We start from the raw sequence: 17,269 nt of genomic DNA, 5'->3' as shown, positions 1-17,269 counted from the left end.
TGGAGCATGGAAGGAGTGAAAAGGCGCTGGAATTGCTAATGGAAATATCAGCTGTCGCAGTCAAGCCTTACAGGTAGTTTGTTTTTTTTTCCTTGGTTCTGCCACAACTGCTTGATAGTTTCTGCTTGAATTTACACCACCACCATGAGGTTGGGGCTAATGACCAGTCAGGCAGGCTGGGATAGTTTGCCCTTAACACACAGTTACAACATCACCCTGCCCTTTGCAGAACAAAGCAGAATCTGGATCTGACGTTTGGACATGTGTGAAAAAGTTTGAGTTTCATTCCTCGACCACAAATAATCTCCAAAGTTCAAGGTTAGTGTCAGCATAAAAATCAATCCACTGTTCTCCATGCAGGAGAGGTTTGGATTTAACATGTGTAAGGAAGTGGTTAGAACCCTAATTGTTGAGAGGTAATAAAGCAAAGCAGAACTTGTTGAGCAAAGTTTTATCCTGCACTGATCCAGCAGATAAAACAAATGTTTGAGTGGCTGTAGCCCATAAGGAATTGAGGCTGCTCTGTTTGGAGGCCTCATCAGATACAAGAAGAGAACCATAAACAAGACAATTTTAAAACTCCAAGGAAATTCTTACATCTCTGGAGAGGATATTTGCTGCTCTCTGACCTTTCAGTGGTTCACCACAAGCTGATGCCATCCTGCCAATGATACTAAAGGTAGAAAATAAATGATCAGGTGCAGGGTGTGACCAGACCAGTGTATGGACCAGTCACCTATTTGCACCCAACCAGCCCTTTTCATCCCCTTGCATCACAATTTTCCTCCCAAATCACCTAAATCCTGTTGCTGTAGGACACAGAATGATTCACACAGACATGGTTCAATGTATGTAAAAGGATGATTTTATTTTTGTGACTTCAATATTTATAGATTCTTGACAATGACCAGGGATTGGAGAGTCAGGTTACCACCTTCCCAATCACACTGGTAGTGTGAAATGTCCATCAAAAGATGTTTCTTGGACAGATGATATATAAACATCTATGTTTATAGTTACTTCCCTGGGAAAGTGGCTAGAAACTATGAAAACAAGATCAGGTTTAATTTTCAGGGTGACAAAATCCCTCCTTTATCCCCCTTTGGTTCCTCCCCCAAACACTCCTAAGTTCTGTGCAGTCCCAAAATTCCCCTACACACCATAGGATGTTTCCCCTGCCTTGACACAACCCCCTTTATGCCAGGTAGTGATCCAGAGAGCTGTTCCTGATGACACATCTCCATGGGAGTCATGCTGGGACCTGATGCTCTGCTGGGGCAGCCCTGGGAGGAACCTGGATAAAATCCTTGTTCCTTGGAAACCCCGAATTTGGGTTTCCACCTCCCAATCTGATCTTGTGTTCCTATTGGCTTTCAAAGGGCTGATGGCCCCCAGGATGGGGTTGGGATTAGCCTGGCAGGACACATTTTATCTCTGTGCAGATTAATTTCTATCCCATAACTAACACAACACAGCAGCAGCACATGAGGAGGAGGTAGAAACAAAAGCCATGATAAACATTGAGCAAACAAGATCATATCAATGATGGCACTGCACTGATCTGATAACCATGGGATCAGACAATCTGTCCCATAGGTGACGCCAGAACAAACACCACCAGGAGTCCCCAGGTTAAAAGCGTGGCCGGTATCTGAACCAAACGTCATGGACAGGCTGCATCGTCCCAAACCCCCAGCGGCTGATATCTATGGCTGGGATCTCCTCCTCCTCATTGACCAGCTCCAGTTCAAAGTGACTCAGCATCAAGAACACAAACAATTTCATTTCAGCAGTAGCAAAGAACCGCCCAGGACAGGTAGAAACTCCTGCCCCCCAAGGCATGTTGACAAATTTCAGCTTTTTCCCATTTCTGTAGAAATCTTTCCTGGTGCCATCTGGGTTTACAAAACGGTCGTATTTAAATTTGTGAGGCTCCTCGTGGATTTCTGGGTTCATCTGCACAGAGATGTGTGGGAACAGAGCCACCCTGTCTCCTTTGCGGAGGGTGAACTCTGTCCCACTGCTTGTCGTCAGACAGGTGTCCTCGAGGACAGCTCTGACCAGCATTGGGGCTGCCACCAGCCTCAGGGTCTCCTCCAGAGCACTGTCCAGCAGAGGAGTCTGGTTCAGCATGTCCCTAGTGACAGTAACTGGGGGGCTCCCTGCCTTTACTTCCTGCCCACTCTCCCTTGAGACTTTATCCACCTCATCTCTCACAGCCTTCAGAGCCTCAGGATGTTTCAGCAGATACAAGAGGAGCCAGAAGGCAGTTGGGCCCGTGTTGCCTTGGGATGCCCAGAGCAGCATGAACATGAAACGATCCCGCATGTGCTCGGGGACACCATTTTCAGCCAGAAGTTGGTCTTGATCACTTATCCAGCCACTGATATTGTCCTTCTGCCAGACCTTCTTCACAGACAGCATGTTCCAGAAGTGTCTCTTAAGCCGCTCAGCTTCTCTTTTGTCCCTGGGAGGCATCAGAGCATAGGCCAGGTGAGGGAAGAACCGGTCGTACTTCCGAAACTCCTGGAAGAGCTGATTGGAGTGGAGGCGATCCTGCTCTTCAGCTTTGTCCTTGTTCCCTGCCCGTCGGGGTGGCTCGGTGCCATACAGAGCCAGATAGCCGGCTCTGAAGACAATGTTGTAGCAGTAGTGGAAGAGCTTTTCCTCCTGCCACACTCTCTTCTCTCCTGAGCTCAGGTTGAAAAGCAGCAGCTTCCGAAAGCTCTCCATGGTGGCTTGTGTGAGGACAGTGAGGCCATCTCCCATCAGGTGCTTTGTGCTCGATGCATGAACTACATTTTGAGTGGCTTCAGTGGGCTTGTAGCCAAAAACCTGCACAACCAGCCGAGCTGCATTAGTCCTAAAATCCAGTTTGGATCGTGATTCCTTCACAATGGTGCCAAAGCAGAAGGGATCCATCACAAAAGTGAAGTAATAGCCACCGATCAGCACTGTGAAAACATCCCCATGCTTCCTCTGCATCCTTTTGAGAAACTCTGAGCTGTCCTTTCTGAATTCCAGCAGATAGCCCAGCCAGGGAATGGTACCTTTTTCCAGGGGTGGCTCATCAGGTCTCCGTCTCCGAAACACACCCAGGACATAGAGCCCACCGAGCAGTGATGACACCAAGGTACAGAGGAGAATCACCCAGAGCATCATGAGAGCTCTGTGCCGGGAGCTGGGACTAGAGACAGGCTGGGGCAGGAATGTGCATTTTATCCCCACCCATCAGCTGATAGGCAGAGGCAGAGCTGACAACCTCTGTTGTCATTGCTTGTCAGTGTTTGCCTTGCCCCTGAGGAGCACTCCAGAGTGAACTTGTCCCTGGATAAACAGAGATTTTTAAGGTGGAAGGTATGTTGGAATCTCATTGCAGCACCCATGCTGTGTTAGGTGGATGGGTTTTGGCATGAAGCAAATTCCCTTCTCTAAGCTGCATGGAGCCCAGATTTTTTGTAAGGAAAATGTTCAGAGAATCCCACTCTGTAATTTCTGCCTTTAAGACCAGGCTATAGACACCTACTGAAAAAAATTAAACCAAAAGTGGATGTTGGAAATGAGCACAGGACTGAGGCAAGGAGGTTACAGCTGGGCTGATTTGGTCTCAAAAGCCAAGAGCAGGAAAAGTCTCTGACATTTTGGTGTCCTCCACAGCACATGGTGTCCCAGGACTGCTTTGCCAATGAACAGTGGAAGTGTTACTGCTCTGAGTGCAAAGCAAAGCAGCTGAGCTGCCCCACGAGTGAGAAGAGCTTCAGTCACTGCATTTGCTTGGCACCAGAGGAGTCCAGAGTCCCCAAACGTCCCACCCAGCCCCTGGCCAGGGAGCAGTGCCCGAAGGGACCACAGCAATTCTCCTTTACCCACTTTCCCTTCTGCTTCTCAAACTCCTCTTTTACCTCTCTCCAGGTGAGGTTTGGGGACAATGTCAGGAACCTCGTGTCCCACCAGGCACTGCTTTTCTGGGTGCTGCCAACCAGATCTACACAGACTGTCACCATAGGCTGTCCCAGCCACTGATGTTTGGACCTCTTCTCATGCAGGATGGAGAGTGACATTAACTCCCCTTTATTTCCTCACCTTTGCTCTTCCCTAGAGCATCCCATCATAAGTTTTTCACAGTCCCAAGAGCCTTCCTCTGTCTGGGATTACAATCTTCATCTTCTTTTTAGCTTCCCAGCTGCTGTCCCTTTCCACATGCCTTCCAGTGACCCGACCCCTGGAGTGAAGGCCACATCATAGCATCAGCTAAATATTTATTCTGGCTTTGTTTTTTTTTAAGAAAAGCTCCCAAACTTACCATTTTGGAAAAACACTGTAGCAATGTGGGGGAGAAAAATAACAGCAGTAATCAACTCAAAGCCCTTCTCAGTCCTGTAAATTTATGTAGTAATAAAATAAAGGTGATGAGTGTTTCTCTTAAATTAATAATTTCACTTGTACAGCTCTAGGCTGTACAGACTTAATAGGTTTTCAGGATGGAAAGGGACCATTTAAGGTTCAGGAGCACATGGGGTGAATAATGCTTTGAAATAAAAGTCAGCAAACTCAGAACCTTGAACTTCAAAGCTGCACTGGGTAATAAGGACTGACGATCAGTTCTCTGTGCTCTTCTGTTCAGGCCATGCTCTCACTCTGTGGTATTTAAAAGCCAGTATTTATGTTACAGGTGGTATCTGTGGATCTTTTTTATCTTGTCAAACCAGATCTTGGAAGGCAAATACCTCCACTACTGTTCTGCTGAGCCCACTTTTTATCTCTTTCTCACTGATTGTTACTGGTTTGAACTTCGCTCTGATCAAACTTGTCTCAAATCAGCTGATGATCAAACTGATCTCTAACCAAGGCTCTGCCCTTTGGACAGTCAGTTCCCTGCTCAGCAGGTCTGAGTGTGGCACAGCTCACCATGACAGAGAACAACTCAGCTTAAAGGTGTCCAGTCCCTCCTGTTGTATCTCCTGGTAGAAAATGAGATTATCCCAGTTAAATCATCTGGCAGATGGTAAGAGCCAGAAGCAAAGCCATCCCCTGGCAGTGTTTCTGACCTGTTGGATGAGCATGGAAATCCATTCCTCAGCCCACACAAGGGAGGAGGAGATTCTCTTCTCAAGAGTCACTTTGCATTTTTTAAAGTACAGCATTGAGAAATCTGCTCCTTTATTTGCTATTGCCTCACATAGTCCAGATGGGAATTGGGTTTCTTTCACTAGTGCAAATCCAGGACAATCCTTTCATAACAATTCCACTTGCAACAGAAACAGATCCCACATGTACTTTTCCAATCTGAGTATGGAATGGTCTCGAGGCTGCTGCTAGGATGAGCTATCTGGTTACACAGTGCTGTGGACTCACACCAGCTCCATCAGGGGCACAACTGGTAAAATAGAGCACAGAGGGCCCACACATGATGTAAATAATGTAAATATTTATGATGCATTTGTGATGCTCAACATTTCTATCTCAGCTGCATATCTGCTGCAAGATGCGCTCGTCTGGGAGTCCTGGATGGGAAAGAAAGCGCTTCTCCTGAAAATGGCCTGAGGGATCTTCCACAAATATGCCCTGAACCGTTTCTTCACAAAAGCATAGAGGAAGGGGTTGAGACAGCAGTGGACAAAGGACAAGCTCTCCGTGATCTGCAGGGCATAGTCCAGTTTCCTACTGCTTTCACAGCTCCTGATCACACCGACATCTTGCAGGGAGTGGAGGATGAGCACAACATTGTAAGGACACCACAGCACAAAGAAGACCCCCACCAGAGCAAGGACTAAGCAGAGAGCTCTCCTGGAGCCAGGTATCTGTGAGGTGTTGAGGACACACATGATGCGGGAATAGCAGAACGTCATGAAGAGGAAGGGGAAAAGGAATCCCAGGATGTTTTGAATCACCCGAAAGACAACTTTCCAAAATAAGTGTTCCTGGCCATAATCCTGGGTGCACATGATGGTTTTGTTGTGAATTTGCCTTGTGCTGGTGAAGAGGCCATCAGGAATGGAAAGAGCTATGGAAAGGATCCACATCACTAATAAGAGGAGGATGGAATTCCTACACACTGTGGAGCTGTGAGGAGAGCAAGCATGAACTATCTGCAGATACATGTCCAGGCTCATGCAGCTCACGAAGAAGATGCCACTGTAGAAGTTCAGAGTGTACATGGCGTTTAAGAATGGGCACAAGATGTCCCAGGTGATCCACTGAGAAATGTACAGAGCCCAGAAAGGAAGGGTCAGTAGCAGGAAGAAGTCTGAAACCACCAGGTTCAGCAGATACAGCTCAGTCATCTTCTTTTTTTTCTTGATGTACATGAGGAGAACAGTAAACAGGAGGGCATTCCCAGCCATTCCAACCAGGAAGATGACGGTGTAAAATGATGGCAAGAACACCCTGCTGAAGGAGCGCACCTCCTCTTTGGTGCAGAGGCCATAGAGCCCATAATCCTCCTCATCCAGGTACTCGTACGGGTATTCACTCAAATTGGCAGCATCCAGCCACGTGTCTGTGCTTGTTGCTGTCACTCCTGAAGTTGTGTTTGACCAGTGGCTGCCTGGGAGCAAGGGAAAGGGATCAAAGTGTTGTTCCAATTCACACAGGAAGTAAACATCACATCACAGAGGGCTTTTCTTTAGTTCATAGAATCACAGAATGGGTTGGGTTGGAAGGGCCCCTCAAGATCATCCACTTCCACCACCTGCCATGTGCAGGGACACCTCACACTATCCCAGGCTGTTCCAAGCCCTGTCCAACCCAGCATTGGACACTTCCAGGGATCCAGGGGCAGCCACAGCTTCTCTGGGCACCCTGTGCCAGGGCCTGACAGCAAAGAACTTCCTCCTAATATTTGATCCAAACCTACCCTCTTTGAAGCCATTCCCCCTTGTCCTGTCACTCCATGCTCTAGTGAAAAGCCCCTCTTCATCTTTCTTGTAGGCTCCCTTCAAGTACTGGAATTTCAAGGGTTTAAATTTCTGCCACAGTCTGGTGAGTATTTTGTGTCCTGAACAATTTAGCCTTCACCTAAGCATGGGAATAGATTTCTATGTGTAAATATTAAAAAAAAAAAAAAACAAAACCAAAAAAAAACCAAACAAACCAAAACCCAAAATTAATTCTGCTTTCCTTACTCAGACACATAAAGCTTTAAAATGAATGAGCATGGTTTCCTCTGCCATAAGTCACTACTTCCTCCTGACACCACCACAAAAAAAAAGCAGAAGCTTTTAGTGAAGTTTCCACTCCCAGTTACGGGAAATCCACCACCACAGCTCACTGTTAGCTGCTAATATTCATCTGGGTCACTACTGAGAAAGCAACATCTCAATTCTTGGTAAAGAACCTGCCACCAGCACCTTTGTATCAGTGGGGCTGTTCCCAGAGGGGAAATGCTGAACATCTTCCTCTCAGGAAGACACTGACCCTTCTCCATGTCAACTCTAGGACAGAAGACATAGATTCTGCTAAAAGGCATTAGTAAGTGGAAAATATACAATTCATAGGATCCAAAAATAGTTTTGGTTGGAATGGACCTTGAAGATCATCTTGTTCCAACCCTCCTGCTCTGGACAGGGACACCTTCCATTATCCCAGGCTGCTCAAAGATTCATCCAAGCTGAGGACATGCAGGCACCAGAATCCAGTCCTCAGTTATGGTGAGAGGGAGAGATTCAGCTGGAAGAATGTTGCTGGAATCAATTCTGCATGAGACAATCCCTGCAGTGGTCACTCCCTAGAACTGTTGGCGTCAGTGTTTAGATGGCTGCAGCCTAGTATCCGGAAATGGTGAGTGATTGGGAGCCTCCTACTTCTGGTGTCTGATTTTCAGGAAAAAAGCTGTCACTGAGGAGCCCATTTCACACAGTAGGAGATGGGATTTGCCTGGTACTGTTGGCACTCTGAAGGTTAATGAGTCTAAAAATTAAGGCTAATCTTCAGATTCTGACAGCAAAACAAAAAAAAAACAAAATTAATTTTGTAAAAAATCAGGTGAATACCCCTTCACCCCTAAATCCACATTTTTTTCAGCCATAGCCAAAGCTACCCATCTTTTCCCTGGGGCTCATTTTCCATCAATCCCAAACAGGCCTGGCTGTGTAGCTTCAGTCTCACCTTGAGGATCTGTTTCTCCCTGCAGAGATCTGCAGCCACTCAGAAATGAGAACATGAAGCTGTTAGTCTCTGGCTGTGATGTGCATCCCAAAAAGGACACATCCCATGGTGGATCTGCAGGTTTTAGGGATGGCTCCCTCCCACAGACACTTGAGGAAAGGGAAGCCCCTCCACCCCACAGGCTCAGAGTGGGAGTGAAGCTCTGGACATACCTGCTATGGTCCCATGACTGAAATTGCTTAAATACCCATTCCAGGCAGTTCTAGGCAGCTGAAAAGGAAAAAAAAAATTGGGTTTGAGCTGGATTGAAATGTTTTTACGTCTCACAGTTCTTTGGCAAGTGCTGCAGAGCACTCCAGACAAAGCAGTGGGAGAGCAGGGATCTACCATGGAAAAGTGCCACAAAAAGATTTTTCTGGGAATTAGTTTTTTAAAATTTCTTTTCTGTATCATATTTTGGAGGAAATTCGCCCTCAGCTGTGACTGCAGCTTATCGAGAGGAAACCAAAGCTGCCTACCCTGCTGATCGCAGCAACACCCGAGACTCCTGAACACCTTCCCCCTCACAACCCCTCTGCCCACACCAGGACAAACTATTCCCAAAATTTGCATCTGGGGTCTCTTCCAGCCCACTGAGATGCCTTTTCTCTGCCACATCCTTCTCTCTCCACATCAGCCCGACACTGGCATCCACATCCCCATTCCATAGCTCAGAGTGGGAGGGCTGAGCTCAGGAACTAATTCCAATCCCAAAGTGGCTACCTTTCAAAAACAAAAGAAAAGCTTGCCAGGTTTCTTGTGTGGCTTTGTCTGCAAGTGAGAAACAGAAAAGGCACTTACAGGAGCTTCTTCTCCTGCTTCCATCCTGCCAGAGGCTTGAACTAGGCTTTTAGGAACTTCTTTCACTTCTGCAAGAGGACAGACAAGAAATGTGAGCTTCCTGGTTTTGTTTTGCCTTTCCTGGCACTGATTATTCCCTAGCAGCACTGGAAGAATAATCTCCACCCTGTCTAAGTACAACAGCTACAAAAACTCCCAGGGCTGACACCCTGCTGTAGAAATCAGTGTGTTTTCCAAGAATCCAAGCAACCCACCTGGATGCTGCAGGATCCTCATTCCCTGCAGGAGAAGAAATGGCCTCTGCCAAAGGTGATTCTGATGAAGTGGTTTATTGGAGTTTTTTGGCATCAGCACAGGTGAGTGATCCCACTCCTGCTCATTTCCTCATCTCACCAACAAACAGGGCCATGGGAACACCCTGGCTGTGCCAAAGCTTCTCCTGTGCCAATCCCAGTGTGCTTTATATACCACAAACCACCCTGGTAGAAACAGGAGAGCAGCAGTGATGGCCACAGCTCTATATCCAACCTGCCCTGTGGCAGGGGGATTCACAGAGAGAAATCTGTGTTGTTTCTACCCATTTCCATGACTGCCACCATCAGCTGCTGCTGTACTTAAAACACACTCTACAATAAATATATACTATTACAATGCATGTGCAACACACACATTAGCTCTGTGCAAGAAGCCACTCGTAGAGATGAGACACTGGACTCACACACAAGGAAGCTGCAGGTGACAGAGGTTTCATTAGGCCAGCAATTAAAATGAAATAGGTTTTTGTTTTTAATTGAGTTTCTGCCCTGAAGCACAGAATTAAATGTGCCTCTGAGAGTCACTGGAGAAAGTGGCCCTCACTGTAATTTATTACAAGATTATAACTCAATTTCAGGGCTGGTAATTGCATAGATTTTTTGTTTCCTTTCAGACTGCAGGGCTCTAATGGTTTTGGCAATTAAGATAATCAGATTGGGGTAATGGACAGAACATTTAGAGAGATGCAGCACTTGTCTGAGCCACTTTATTTTGTGTTGCCCAAAATGCCACATGTCAATGGCAGAATGACCTTGCAGGGGCAGCAGCTCTGCCTTCCCCCCAGCTCAGATATGGGGAGGTACAAACACCACACAGGAGCATTGGGCTTAGGGACAAAAAGATTTATCTTTGCTGTTTGGCTCTGATAAGCTGTTCTCAGATTTAGAAGGTCTTAGGCATCTTTGGGATCCCAGTGGATTCTTCATCCTCTTCCAGAGTACAGTTTAAGTCAGGAGCATTTTCTGTGTTGTCTTTGCGCATCAAAATCCTGGCACACAGTGGGGTAAAACGAGATCTGATTGAAAGCTGAAATATAGCGAAACATAGTCAATGACATAATTCAACAGTAAGAAGATCAGACTGAGGCAAGCCAGAGAACCTGTGGCTGTCCCATTCCTGGAAGTGTTCCAAGCTGGGCGGTGCCTGGAGCAACCTGGTCTGGTGGAAGGTGTTCCATGGCAGGAGGTGGAACAGGATAAATTTAAGGCCCCTTCCAACCCAAGTCATTCCATGATTCTGACAGCAGGTGGAAGCTCTTCAGCAAAGGACAAAGTAAGAGCTCAAATTTCACAGAATCTCAGAAGGGTTTGGGTTGGAAGGGACATTAATGACACACCTCATTTAATAAGGAAGATGTGTGCTGATGTCTTTACAAAAATTCCATGGATGAGAGGATGGTATTAATGGCTTTGAAATGGGGCTGAGTGTCGGTATCAACTTCAAGCTGTGGGTTTGTTACAGAGCCCAGACAGTTTGATTCCTGAAACAGCCAAATGGGGCTGCACAACCCTGAGTTTCTAAACTTGGGGGGTAAATAATATGTTCGAGCGGGGGGAATATGTGTCAGGTTCGGGAAGGCTGCACCTCCCTGCTACCTCGGCCAGTGGGGGAAGGAAGAGGGCAAAGAGCTCCCGCTCGTTTGGGATATTTGGTTTATTTGGGATAAAAGGAGGCTGCGCCCTCGGAAACCTCGAGAGAGAAAACCCCGCGGGCTGGGCCCCAGTGGCCTCTCTCCCTTTATCCGAATAAAGCTGCAGGACTCCTCTGTCTCTTTATGGACACGGGCTTTTCCCAGTGGGATTGCCGGCACACATCCCAGCCCCTGCCATGGCAGGGACACCTCCCACTATCCCAGGCTGTCCCAAACCCTGTCCAGCCTGGCCTTGGGCACTTCCAGGGATCCAGGGGCAGCCACAGCTCTGGGCACCCTCACAGGGAACAATGCTGGGGCATCACCACCCTCACAGGGAACAATTTCTTCCTAATATCTAATCTAAAGCTCTTCCCTTTTAATTTAAAACTGTTCACTCTTGTCCTGTCACTCCACGGTGTTGCCCACAGTCTCTCTCCACCTGACCCTACGTCACAGCGTGACGACAAGTTTTTGAAGCGAAAAGCAGAGAAGCTGCAGAAGTCACCGGTAGCTGTTTTTCCGCCCTGCAGACGATGCCAGACCCGCTGTTTTGGGGCTAATCCAGAGTCCGAGTCCCCGCCCGGGTCCCTGTACCGCGGACCCGCGCAGGCCGTGACTGAAGCAGGGCTGGGCCCCGCAGTGCCCCCTACCGACCGCCCCCGCCGCCCCACCGCAATGCGGAGCGCCGCGAGCTGACGTCACCTCCCGCCCCGCCCCCGCCCCCGTATAAGGAAGCGGTGGCCGTTGCCGCGTTCTGGATTGGCTGTCGGCGGGCGCGCGGACGCGCGGCACGCTGGGAGTTGTGGTCCCAGCTGAGGGGCGGGGCTGAAGCGGCCAATAAGAGGAGGGGGCGGGGCCAGGCACGGCAGACGCCGGCCGGTGTCGGATGAGCGCGGTGAGAGCCGGGCGTGGGGCGGGTGGGACCCGCGGCACAGCCGGGAACACGGCCAGAGTTCCGCAGGGGGGATGCGGGTGCCCGGGGCTGGAGCGAGGAAGGGCTCCCATGTGGATGATACTGACTGGGGCAGGAGTGGAGCAGAGGCCCCATGTGGGGTGTGGGGATGTGGGGCAGAAGGCCGCAGTGCGGTGAAGGTGCCTAAGGCCGCAGTGGGGAAGAGTCCCCATGTGGGGTGCGAGGGCCTGTAGCTTGAGTAGGGAAGGATCCCCATGTGGAGCTGGGCGGGCTGAAAGCAGCCTGGGGGTACCCAGGGCCTCCCCCTTGCCGGAAGGGATGCTGGGATCTGTCACCCTCCACCCGTGGCCCTCCCTCAGTGTCCCCGCGGGTGACACCGGTCACACAGGTGCCCTGAGCTCCCTGTTCGGTGTCGGCAAGGTAAGGGCAGCCGGGCCGTGTGTTTCACCCAGTTTCTTCTGCCCTGAAGGTCACAGAAACCTCTTGTGGTGGATGAATTGTTTCACTTTTTTTCCTTGTGTAAATCTCACTCTGGCTGTCTCCTCCTCTGCTGAGTGACAGGGAGCTCTTGTTCCCTTCTCTGAATGAGTCAGGCTAAAATTATAATTTGCATTTAGCAAATAAGAGTGGTTGTAGCAGGCACAGAGAGACCAAATCCTTTGGCCTTGCAGAGGAAATGGTTTGAGAACCAGTCAGTCTGCTCACATGGGTGTGCACGAAATGCTGTGTAACCAGGGAGCACAGCCACTTGTCCACCTTTGAAATGTCTCTTCTGCCTATGGTTACTGGCGCCTGCTTAATGAAATTCCTCTTGGTTTATTCCTAGAGCCTGGGCCCTTTCAATGCGTCCCTGAGCTGTGTTTTGCTGTTGGTGGCAAAGCTGAATAATAGCAGTAGAGATTTTTATAGATGGGCTCTCTGTGTCTCTCTTACTGGCAGAAATTGTCATTAACTGAATGCTGAGCACTAAGGAGGGAACAGGTCTTGATGTAGTCTATGCAATTCCCCGTGCAAAGAGTTGGGAAGTTCTGGAGGATGGTCTCACTTTGGTGATGATGGTTCTGTGAGTGGAGCCTTTCTCAGGGCTGTTGCTGCTTTTCATTTTCCTTGGGGGAAGGTGAGAAATCACCTGTGGATGACTTCTCCTGATGTGACCCCACACGAGTCTGCCCTACTGAGGGCTTCAGGATCTGCTCCAGCTCCTCGATGGTGGCTGTTCTCCACCCTTGTGTTCTCCATCAGGAATCTGGAATTATGTTGGTGTGGGATAGGCTGTAGTGGCTGAGGAGCTGCCAGGCAGGGCTGACCTTGTGCAGCAGCTTGTGCTTCCCAACCCGACTCCTGTGGCTGCTGCACTTGGCAGGGAATGAGGGGAGAGAAGTGAACTTTGCTGAGGTCAGAACTGCCATAAAGGCCTGGCCTGCGAAAGCAAGTGGAGTGGTGAGGCACTGAATTCCTAAAAGGAAAGGCAAGCAGTGACCAAAGCTTTCTGTGACTGCCTGTGAGCATGGGGGGATCACTAGGATATATAATGGTGTGAAAATAGACGGCAGAAATTTGTTGCTTTCCTACTTTATTTTTGGTTTTGTTTTGTTCTTACCTCTCCTGGTAAGAAATTCTGCTTCCCAGGGCTTCACTTTAACTAAACCATCTGTCCACGGTGCCCGTTCTTATATCTCACTGCATGGATATTTGTGACTGATGGAACACACAAGGGATTTTCTTTTCCTAAAGATTCTCTTTATTTGGAGTTTCCAAAACCTGAAAGGAGGCTCTTTGTCTTCACAGCCACCATGTCACCCAGCCAGGAACCTGTTTTCCCTGATTATGAGACAGAGACCAGCCAGACCTCGAAGCTGATAAAAAAATTTACGGAGACACCATTTGTGCCCATTGGTGAGTTCAAAAATGGAGAAATGTGTTTGCATAATCAATGGGAAGCACCATCACTGTTCACCTGTTTTTTCTGTGGAAATTAGTTAGAAATTACTTCCCCATAATAGTTGTCCTACAAGAAAGAGGGAAATTAATGAGGTGTGTTACCTTAAATAAAAAACCTCAGAGCCTACAGATATAAGAAAAAAACCCAAATCAAGAAACCCTGAAAGGCTTTTTAGGTGAGGCTAGAAAACGTGAAGGTGATGCTCTCAAGTGGTTAAGGAGTGTGTTGTGCAGCTGTTCTGGAACACAGTTCCTGGGAATTATATGATCACTACAAAGTGAGTTAAAAGCTATCAAAATACAAAGTGGAAGGATTTAAATCCATCTGTCTGGTAAGCGTTTCAGCCTTTTGCTGCCATTGCATAGTTTAAAATGCATTTTTTTAGTAACCTCTTTGTCTCCCCAGCTTGAGGATGTTGTTAGAGTTCTCAGCCTCTCTTTTGAGACTCCCAAAAAGCTTTTGAGGAGAGCAGGGATCAGCTTTTGTCTGACACAAGACACATTTTGATTTCCAGCCCCCTTAAATGGAGAGCATCGGGATCACTCGGGGTGAACTGTTCCAAGCGTTTGCCAGCAGATTTCCGTCACTTGTTCCGTGCTCACTGGACTTTGTCTCCACCTTGCTGGGCTGTACCATGAGCTCCAGTTCCCTGAAGCAGATTTGCAGAACTCACCTTTGACCTGTGTCAGGGCTGGGTTGAAGGCCCTAAAACTCTTAATTGGTATTTAATGAGTGTGACTTAAGTGTTTATACTTGGTGGCAGTGGTAATGCTCTGGCTCAGGGAAGACAAACTGCCTGTGCTCTGCTCAGTAAAATATATACAACACTTAAAACTTGGCATCCAGCTATGAACTGTGCAAATAATCCTAAAAATGGAATTAAATAGATGGAATTGGAAAAGTTTATGCATTTCTGCTGTATATTCTGTGAGAGCATCAGTGTTGGAGCTGGCAAAGCTGGGGCTGTTTGCTCTGCAGAAGGACTGTCAGTGAATTCTGACCCTGGGAAAGAGACCTGGTTGGAGCCTCCCTCCTCATGGCTTGGGGACAATAACATGTGACTCCTCCTATGCTGGTGGCACCTGGCCAAGTGTGACCACACCTAAAACAGCAACTGCAGCAGGCCAGTGGATACATCAGGGGGCATCCACACACTGAGAGTCTGAGCATCAGCTGAGTGGGGGTCGTGTGAGTGTCCATACAGGAAAGGAGATGTGAGGAGCCCTGGTTCTGTCTGAAAAATATCCAGGGAATTCTGACACCTTGAGCTGCTCCTTTGGCATTTTAATGCTGGTGGAAATCTCTTGCTCTTTCCTGCACTGACTTGTGCATTGAATGAGGTGGCATGGAGTGAAACCAGGGCTAGGATTTACCACTAGACAAAACCAGAGTCATTAGACCAAAACAGGCTTATTTTAGGATGAGAGAGAATGACCTCAAATTGTGCCAGCAGAGGTTTAGACTGAATATTAGGAAAAATTTCTTCAAGGAAAGGGCTGACCAGGGCAGTGGTGGAATCACCATCCATGTAGGGATTGAAAAACGGTTTAGCAGTGGCCTTGGCAGCGGTGAGTTGGAATGGTTGGACTCAACGACCTTAAGGATCTTTTCCAACCCAAACAGCTCCATGATTTGCAGGTTGTTTTGTTTAGGTGGGTCCCTTCACTCCTCCCAGTGCCCCAGATCTCCACTCAGAGGGATGCTCTCCTTGCCTTGCAGGGATGGGCGGCTTCGCCTGCGTAGTTGCCTACGGGCTGTACAAGCTGAAGCACAGAGGTGACATGAAAATGTCTCTGCACCTGATCCATATGCGCGTGGCAGCCCAGGGCTTCGCCGTGGGAGCCCTGACGTGTGGTACGTATGGAATGGGAGCTGTCCTTGGGAGCAGCAAAGCATGGAGAGCCTCTTGTATCTCTGTATCAGCTGGCATGGCTGGATGGAACTATCCAGAACATTTATTTCAGGATGTTTCTGTTCCTTACTGATGCTAAATCAGCCTTTCTGGAGTGAGTTAAATACTTAAGTATTTAATTTCAGAGTAGAAGTTTTGATTATGTCTAGACATGGAATGTGAGGTTCTGCCTCTTACAGGCCAAAAAAAGAAAACATTCATCTGACATTAATATTTTCTGTTGTAAATACATTGCTGTTTCTGAGTGTAGTGCATTGGAAGATCTACAGCATGTGTAGAACATGGTATTACATATTTTTGTATATATGTTATATGTATATCTACATTTTCAGGATTTGACTTGTGTCTCTGAATGTACAGGGACACTGTGTCCCTGATCTGTACATCCCAGGTCTCAGCTGTGTGGTACATTCCATGAAACACTGTCCAAACTGCATTCCCAGCAGGAACAACAGAAAAGCTGGACTTTGGCCACAAAAGCAACTAGAATTAGCTGAGGATCTGCATTTTCATAAATTGTATATTTTCATACCCAGTTTCTCTTTGTATGAAGAATTTTGTAGTGTTCATCACTGCTATTAAAAAAATGCAGCTGAGGAGGAAGGGAAATTCTGTCTTGCTGAGAACTGTTCAGATTTTGAAACCCATTATTTTTTATTTACCACAGTTCTTTAATTCTGCTTTTTTTTTTTTTCTGTCTTGTAGGCGTACTGTATTCCCTGTTCCGGGATTATGTGGTGAAGCCCAAGGAATAGTGGGAAGCCCTCTGAAATCCCTGTCGTGGTGGTGGTGACCTGTGTACTGCAGCTCCAAACCTCCTGTCAAGGGGTTCTTGAGGAAAGCAAATAATACATGGCATTAGAGAATTGTTCTATTTTGTGTATGGTACACTGTGCTGGCAGCCTCAGAATGTCCACTGGGGGAGTGGGTGTTGGGGTCTGGGTCTCTGATTGACACCACCACATCCCAGTTTGTAGGGGATATCGTGGAGTGCAATCCCTCTATCTTCCCCTTCAGCTCAGTCCTAAAACCAGTGACTTCTTTTGCTGTTGTTGCCCAAAACCATGATGTCTGAACTGGCTTCTGTCAGGGAATGTCAGGAATACCTTGCTGTCATTTTCTAGCCTCTGCCTCCAACTTTGTAATTTAGAAGCTTCCAGTTGCACTAAGTGACTTCTAAAATATTGAGAGAGATATATAAACATCTATTTTTTTTTATTTAAGGCATAAGATAAATATGTTGCAGCTATTTAAATGTTATATTTATTCATTGTTAACAAAGACACAGGCTCCCTATTTTCGCTAAATCAGACCTTGATTATATTTTGTAACTTTATTTACTGTGTTTTCTGAGTAACATCTAAATGTAACATTTAAAATACATTTTGTGAAAACTAAACCTTAATTTGGTGGTTTAAATACTTTTAAAGTGTATGATCTAGCTGATTTGTGCAGTACTGTTCCTGACATAAAATTTTTAAACATTTAAATCTGAAAAGCCCCCTTTCGCCTTATTTAGTTATTAAAATCCTTTGTCTGTTATTTTACACACAAACTCCTTGTACCTTCAACAGCAGTCACAAAAATAAAAGCCAATTTCTAAAAAAA

At 47.2% G+C, this 17,269-nt stretch overlaps 3 protein-coding genes and 1 long non-coding RNA gene across 5 annotated transcripts; 2 read left to right on the top strand and 2 right to left on the bottom strand.

Moving 5' to 3' along the window:
* Positions 1-842: 842 nt before the first annotated feature.
* Positions 843-6,382, bottom strand: CYP8B1 (cytochrome P450 family 8 subfamily B member 1). Its single transcript, XM_023922047.2, has one exon. The coding sequence runs from the start codon at positions 3,160-3,162 to the stop codon at positions 1,633-1,635; it is 1,530 nt and encodes a 509-aa protein (XP_023777815.2). The 5' UTR covers positions 3,163-6,382; the 3' UTR covers positions 843-1,632.
* ACKR2 (atypical chemokine receptor 2) lies at positions 843-11,567 on the bottom strand. 2 transcript variants are annotated; one of them, XM_086867288.1, is made up of 5 exons: positions 11,400-11,485; positions 9,201-10,287; positions 8,947-9,014; positions 8,319-8,376; positions 843-6,547 (listed from the first exon to the last, which is right to left on the bottom strand). In XM_086867288.1, exons 2-5 carry the CDS (start codon positions 9,292-9,294, stop codon positions 5,430-5,432), a joined length of 1,338 nt encoding a protein of 445 aa, XP_086723414.1. In that variant the 5' UTR covers positions 9,295-10,287; positions 11,400-11,485; the 3' UTR covers positions 843-5,429. The 2 variants fall into 2 exon arrangements, with proteins under 2 accessions (XP_086723414.1, XP_086723420.1); XM_086867294.1 differs by lacking the exon at positions 9,201-10,287 and having other exon boundaries at positions 11,400-11,567.
* Positions 6,954-7,656, top strand: LOC111925605 (uncharacterized). The gene is made up of 3 exons (XR_002862322.2): positions 6,954-6,981; positions 7,438-7,470; positions 7,567-7,656. It is a non-coding gene; the product is annotated as an uncharacterized LOC111925605 (long non-coding RNA).
* HIGD1A (HIG1 hypoxia inducible domain family member 1A) lies at positions 11,520-17,269 on the top strand. The gene is made up of 4 exons (XM_086867298.1): positions 11,520-11,789; positions 13,596-13,703; positions 15,469-15,603; positions 16,367-17,269. Exons 2-4 carry the CDS (start codon positions 13,601-13,603, stop codon positions 16,414-16,416), a joined length of 288 nt encoding a protein of 95 aa, XP_086723424.1. The 5' UTR covers positions 11,520-11,789; positions 13,596-13,600; the 3' UTR covers positions 16,417-17,269.

This window comes from Cyanistes caeruleus, chromosome 1 (assembly GCF_971803275.1).
Source record: "Cyanistes caeruleus chromosome 1, bCyaCae1.hap1.1, whole genome shotgun sequence".
In the NCBI taxonomy this organism is placed as follows: domain Eukaryota; kingdom Metazoa; phylum Chordata; class Aves; order Passeriformes; family Paridae; genus Cyanistes; species Cyanistes caeruleus.
This window is presented reverse-complemented; position numbering and strand designations above follow the sequence as displayed.

Excerpts from the sequence above, each read along its gene's own strand:
- ACKR2 (XM_086867288.1), bottom strand. The coding sequence starts at position 9,294 with ATGCCAAAAAACTCCAATAAACCACTTCATCAGAATCACCTTTGGCAG. Across the intron at positions 9,015-9,200 it reads GAGGATCCTGCAGCATCCAG|AAGTGAAAGAAGTTCCTAAA; the intron begins GTGGGTTGCTTG and ends GTCCTCTTGCAG. Across the intron at positions 6,548-8,318 it reads CAGTCATGGGACCATAGCAG|GCAGCCACTGGTCAAACACA; the intron begins GTATGTCCAGAG and ends CCTTGCTCCCAG.
- HIGD1A (XM_086867298.1), top strand. The coding sequence starts at position 13,601 with ATGTCACCCAGCCAGGAACCTGTTTTCCCTGATTATGAGACAGAGACC. Across the intron at positions 13,704-15,468 it reads GACACCATTTGTGCCCATTG|GGATGGGCGGCTTCGCCTGC; the intron begins GTGAGTTCAAAA and ends CTTGCCTTGCAG. Across the intron at positions 15,604-16,366 it reads CGTGGGAGCCCTGACGTGTG|GCGTACTGTATTCCCTGTTC; the intron begins GTACGTATGGAA and ends TCTGTCTTGTAG.
- CYP8B1 (XM_023922047.2), bottom strand. The coding sequence starts at position 3,162 with ATGATGCTCTGGGTGATTCTCCTCTGTACCTTGGTGTCATCACTGCTC.